General features: G+C 50.8%; 1 protein-coding gene across 1 annotated transcript in view; it reads right to left on the reverse strand.

Moving 5' to 3' along the window:
* Positions 1 to 5,901, reverse strand: part of HSD17B12 (hydroxysteroid 17-beta dehydrogenase 12) — an 80,837-nt gene extending 74,936 nt beyond the window's left edge. Inside the window, exon 1 of the mRNA XM_033062712.2 lies at positions 5,700 to 5,901. Within this exon, the coding sequence (XP_032918603.1) occupies positions 5,700 to 5,868 (169 nt within the window). The 5' untranslated portion in view covers positions 5,869 to 5,901. The remainder of the gene's footprint in view (positions 1 to 5,699) is intronic.
* Positions 5,902 to 6,600: the final 699 nt, after the last annotated feature.

Here is a 6,600-nt window from a genome sequence, read left to right on the forward strand (position 1 = left end):
TGACAGAAGTCTTCTAAATTACAAGACATGAGTAGGACTGATGACTGAAGGCAGACAGCTAAATTTTCACTAAAGCAAATTTAAGATGGATACCTGGAAACATTACATGGCAAACAGGGAAAGAAAAAGCCATACATGCTGGAGCACAGTATTCCTGGGAAGTACAGACAGGATTAGGACACTTGTATCATACTGTTCTCTGAGCCCCTCCTCAGTGCAGCAACCCTTCAGAAGCAGTTTGCAAATAGCCATACAAGAAAACAAAGCATGCTCTGAGTTCAGTCTGCACATTTCACTCAGGCTGTCACAATCACAAGTTAGTTTACAAGCAGGCTGACGTATTTTCACATGCTCTTAACATTACTTTTCAGGTTAACAAGTGCCATTCTTTATTTCATTCAAGGGTAGCGTCCAGAATTGAGAACCAGAAGGTTCTCAAGGCCAGAAAAACTTCACCATTGATCTGAAGTGCTGAAGATGATAAATCCCTGACTAAGTGATTCAGCTAAAGAACAAAAGAGAACCAAAAGCTGCCCCAAAGCTCTGCACACAACAGCCAAGCACTCGTGCACAGGGAAAATGGCAAGTTGGGCAGAGCCTTTCCTCTCAGGTTTTGGTGAGAGAGCAACGAACGCTCAGAGAGGTTGAAACTCTTTTCCTCTCCATCTCCCTACTAACTAAACCCTCGTCACACATTGCTCCAGGGTGGCTGTTTAAATCTGCAACAGTGACTTACGACACGGTCTGTCAACTACTTACTACTGCACATTGTGAAACACCTGCAAAGCAAGACTACGCTTGTTTCTGCAATCGGGATTGAAACTTGTTTGCAGAAAACCAAAGACCTTTATTTAAGGTAACAATTATTTCACTCGATACTAAGGAGTTTGAAAAACGACACTGATTGTGAAATCGCTCAAAGTCGTCAACAAGTTAGCACCTGATCAGCAGTGAATGTCTTCTGTATGGAGTTCTTAAATAGTAACTAAAATATTTTATCATCCGACTTATTTCATTGAAGATATCCCAAGAACTTTATAAAAACGTCGGGGTCTGTTTCATAAGACAGCATTTCTAGGGACTGCAGAAAGCATAACCTTACAGATGGAATCTAACTCAAATTATTTACAAGCACAAAATCAGTAGTCCTCTTCTTAGACTTCCTCCTCTTGACATAAGCATGGCATCTAATTAATTTATTAATATTATTAGTAAGGTCTGATTTATAGAGCTTGTTATTATCTCAACTTATTAGTTCAACAAGAATTTGGGAATTGTCCTTGTATTCTTAGTTTTTAAAAGACCTGACTGTACAGACACAAAGAAGTACCTACTCCACTGCTCATGTACCCAGTTACATCCATTTTTCATGCCTCCCTCAGTGGCCCTGGTGCACAAGTTGCTATCTTTAGATGCCGATCTATGCATAGCCCTTGTTAAGTAAAAGAAGCCAACAAGAAGGCAGAGGGTCACCCAGCTTTGCAGCTGCTCAAAGAAGTTTTTGTTAAGTATTTACATAGCAAAAGAATGGTTTAAGACTGAATAAGGGAGGTTTGTCTAAAATCAAATTACAGAAAGTCAGAGGCAGTTGAAAGCACCATCCTGATTAACGCTCTCTCACAAATTCTTTTTCAAGAAACTTAGAGCAAATTGCCCACATTTAGTTAATTTTGCATGTTAGTGAATAAACTCCAAGAAGCTTAATTAAGGCAAGCTCATCTCCACAAACATTTGCTGGCCCAAATGCAACTGTACAGCTGTATTCACCACATGAGAAAGCATCTCTCTCAGACATCTTGTAACCACTAAATGTCTGATTATTCAACCATGACTCTATCAAAGGCACTGGGGGAAGAAGTGGATGCTTTTTACGCCACTGTGAGGCTTGAAAGCATGCAGGACTTTTCTTCAAGTGTCATATGGCCAATCACACAATCAAAGTAAACTTTGTTTCCAGTTAACGCATTGCTTCAGCTACAGAAAACCTGGGAAAAAACCCCACATTTATCATCAAAATATTTGCAGTGTTGAGACAGGAAAAAAAGAAACAAAAAGTTTAACACACAAACAAGTCAAGGTGTTAGATGCTTTAGAGCACCAGGTCAATCCAACTTGCACTGACTATACAAAGTTGCACATGGTGAACTGGTCTGATTACGCAGCTGACTCGGCTCCAAACAGGAGGTTGGAATACAAGCATCCTGAGGTATCCCCCAGTCTAAATTACCATAGGATTTTGAATTCATTTCACCAAGTTACTGAAGGGAAGGAACAAAAAAGTGATTTCATGTTTTCCCAAAAAAGAGGCAGCTTTCTAAAATAGGAGACACGGCAACTCTCCAAATGGGAGCTATAACAGCAGCAGACAGTTCCCTGCTCCAGACACTCTGTACTCCAGCATACACCCAATTTTCAATGGCAGAGAAGCAAGGTGGCTGCCTGCCACTACATCAATGGGAGAAGAATAGGACTCTCATCCAACCTAAGGAAATACCACCATGGATCACAGCAATCAGCACTACCAACAGATCTGTCTGTTTCTAGAGGAAGGCAGGGGAACAGGCACATCTTTGCTGTATTCTTGGTGAATTCAGAATGACTCCTTGGCACTCTGGCCCTATTGAGTTTGTGGTTTATTTAGTTACATTGCTTTTCAGACACAGGAGCTGTTATTCTTATCTTGTTTTACCAACCTATGAGGCACATTAAAGATAGAACATTCAACCTAGGAGTTTTTACTGTATAGTCTCTCAAGATGCACCCAGAAATCTCACATTGAGACATCCACCCAACTTCCATATTGTACTTCACTATACAGCAGCCAAAAAGCAAGCCAGATGCAAGTTCTACAGCGAGAAAACCAGAAAATCTGCATGCAGACCTTCAGACACAACTGTGACCATAGAAAAACTAACTTTTTGTCAAAAGAGATGTTACTTCAAATAGTACAAACCTAATTTTCCCAGAGTACATTATCACTTCATATAGTTGTTCTTCCCCCTCCTATTCCCATCCTCTCCTTCTAAATATCACTAAATTAGACTGAGCATAGACAGAAGCAATTGCATATATGCATCCGAAAAAAACTCTGAGAAAACAAGGAAAGAATTTGCAACCCAATTTTGGACATGCAGAAGAGTTAAAGGGCAGTAAGAAGTCCTTCCAAAAGGACTTGTGATTTAGGGTTTTTATAAAGTTCCTCTCGAGCTGTGCACTAGAAAGAATACATTAACACAGTAATTGCAGCAGCCAATAAGCATCAAATTTTAAATTAGCACTGGTTTTCAAAATATCAGAAAAAAAGGAAATGCACTTCTTCCTCCAGTATGACTTAGTAATTTGCTGATTCTCAAGGTGACCCAACATATCTGCAGCTGTGCCTCCATCCTCCTTTCCATCAGAGAAAACAGAGAGCCTGCCCAAATGCACTTCAGGGGCAAACCACCCAGTGCTTATTCAGACTAAGACAACCTCCCCTCATTTCAGCTGGACACTACAGCAGCTGTCCCAATAAAACAGCAGCTCACCTGCATCAGCTGCACACAGAGGGCACACACCACCTAATTCATGATGACCACATGTCTTCCTACAGTGACAGCAAGCATCACCCTATTTCTCCATTCTCCTTGATACTGCAGCAATGCTTCCACTTTAGAGCAGAGCAATAAACATGGAATTTAGCTGTGCTGCCAGTGCTCCTCTTTCTTCCTGCCTTGAAGGCCACAATCTTGGCAGAGAAAGAACAATTTCTGTGAGCAGCCACTGGCCAGTACCGTGGCCTGCTGTTGCCTGCACTTGTACAAAACAGTGACAGAGGATTTGGCATTTGCTCTGCAGTTCTCTGGATGGTTGAGGATGTGACTGTGGGAAGATCTGCTGTTTACAGTTTGTGGTTCCAGCTGATAAGCTGGCACTTGGCTCAAGCACTTCAAACTTCCATGTTTGAAACAATGAAAAACAAGCTCAAGTGGCCACCAAGACTTTTGTAATGCACACAAGTCAGCAGGCAACTGATAATGCAGTAATATATTCAAAATCAATATTAGAAACTCAATGGTTTGGGTGTCCTGTGCCAGCCGTATTTTTAACAGGTATAACATATCACCAATTAAAAGGAAGACCTGGGTCTTAGTTATTTGTATATAAAGTTGTAACTTATCCAAGGCACTGCTGCTGCACTTCAAGCCTGTGCACACAGGACTCATTACATGCTCTGGCATTTTGTATGTTGCCAGTAGCAGTGCTGGTTTACTGGTGTCTCACACAAACAATGAACTACCCAGCCATGTGTTCACATACAAGTTCTGTATTGACTGCAGCAGAGGTGATGGGGGAGCATAGTCACAAGCCCAGCAATCAACCAGCTTGTTGCAGGGCTGCCCTGCCTACAGGTCTGACACCTGGAAGTAGCTGCAGCAGCTGAGCACTTGATATCCTCCTACTCCCCTTGAGGGAAGGAAGCACCTTTTGCAGCCTTTTAAACTGTCATCTCATCTTAAATTCACACCTCTTACACGCTACCATTACTTTTGTGGCCCACCTTATCGATTCCCAATCAGGCACAGGACTTGCCCTTTCCAACGACTTTACCAAGAATGGATTTGAAAATTCCCTCGGCCTGATCTGTTATACACCAGCAGAGAAGCCCTTTCTATGGCCTCAACATTACTTAAAGGCCACAGTGGCAGACTCAGGTGGAAGAAACAGTCTTTCCCCAGCGTGGCTCCTACGACCCGGTATCGAAGTACTGAGAAAAGTTAGAGCAGCGTAGCACTGAAAATACCCTGGTAACAGCCTCTGCTGTACTTCCACAGCGCTCCTGTATTTCGGGGATACCAGCTAAACGCCGCCTCCACCCCCTCTCGGTCACCACTACTGTCACCCCTCCACAGGGAGGGCCACTCGTGCTTCAGCCCCTTCCTGAGCGCGGCGCGGGGCCGAGCTGCAGGAGCAGGCGGGGCCAGCACAAGTTTCGCGCCGCTCCGCCGTTCGCCCGCCGCTCTCGACAGGGCTCTTCTCTCGCCCTCCAGCACAGCGCTTCTCCCGGGGCAGCCGCGGCCGCCGCCGTTCGCGCACGGCAGGGTCAGCGCCGCTGCTCGCGGTGCCGGGCAGGGGCCGCGCGGTGCCCGGCTCCCGCAGCGCCGGCAGCGGCCGCTGCTCCGGGGGCGGCGGGGACGGGGCGGGCCTGACGTCAGCGATGAGGTGCGAGGCCGGCGCGGAGGGGGCGGCGCGCACCGACCGGCCGCGCTGGGAACTGCGGAGCGGCCCCGGCTGCGCGGCCCCGGAGCCGCGCTGCGCGCCCGGCCGCCCCGGAGACATCAAGTTCAAACACGCCGTGCCCGCCCGCGCACAAGTCCCAACAATCGGCGCTTCTCTCAGGACCGACCTGACCGGCGCGCTCTGGCCCTGCACGTTTCGTGGGGAGTCTGATAGCGGCTCCAGGCTCGCCGGGGGCCCACCCGGCAGAGCAGTAGAACCCGCCGGCCCCTCAGCCGCTGCCCCAAACCGGCCCGCCCCGGACCGGCTGTCGCCCCACGGGCGCTCCGCCAGACTGCCCCAGTCCACCCGAGAGCTGGTCCCCGGCGCCCGCGTCCCCCTCCCCGCCAGGCCGAGACCGCTTCCCCACGAGGTCCTTGTCCCGGCCCGAGGGGGGACACCGTAAAAGAGCCGCGGCGGGGGCGGCCGAGACGCGCACTCACCTGCCCAGGCGCCCAGCGCCGGCCCCACGGCGGCCGCGCCACTACCCAGCACCCAGACGCGGAGCCCGGCCAGCAGGCGGTACGAGGCCAACGCCGCCGCGTAGAGAGCGCCCAGCGCGCCCACCCAGTAGAAGAGGCCGGCGGCCGGGAGCGCGGCGGGAGCCACCATGCTGCGGAGGCTGCCGCGGCCGGACTGAGCCCTCCCGGCCACCGCCGCCCCGCAGCCGTCACGGCGCCCGCCCCCGCCCCGCCGCGATTGGCGGAGGGGCCTCTCAGCCACCGGGTAACCCGGCAACGCGGCCGGGCCCGCCCGCCCTGGGGCCGCCCGGCCCCGCCGCGCCGGGAAGGGGGGGGCAGGCAGCGAGCGGCCACACGCCCCCGTACTACTTGCGGCCTGCGCCCCACGTGGTCGGCAGCGCTCCCTTGCCGCCATTGGCCGGCGGGCATGGCTGTCACCCCGCTGCCGCACTTCGATTGGCCCCACCGCCCGGGAACCTCGTCGGATTGGTGGAAGACGGGGCCTCTGCTCCCGCCCCCACTGACGTCATATGAGCCCATTCATAAAATGCTCAGGCTCCGCCTCGCACTCGAATATGTCCCTCGGCTCCCCTCCCCCAGCCCCGCACTGCGCTCGCCCACGGAGCCGCGCCGCGATCGCCACGACACGGCACGGGCTCGCAGGGACCCCTGGGCACAAGGAACCCGCACCGGGAAAAGTCCATCCCGGGAAAGCGGGGCTGGGCACCATAGCCCAGCTGCCACTGCTCCCCACGCACCGCGGGGCTGGCAGCGCTGTCCCGTCTGACCGTCCCCGATAAGATCCAAGGTCGACGGAGGCTTCCTGCAATATTTCGCCTGAGCTGACCACTTGTTGTGCCGTGCCTAGATTTGCCCTGCTCCG

Source organism: Catharus ustulatus, chromosome 6 (genome assembly GCF_009819885.2).
Source record: "Catharus ustulatus isolate bCatUst1 chromosome 6, bCatUst1.pri.v2, whole genome shotgun sequence".
Lineage (NCBI taxonomy): Eukaryota > Metazoa > Chordata > Aves > Passeriformes > Turdidae > Catharus > Catharus ustulatus.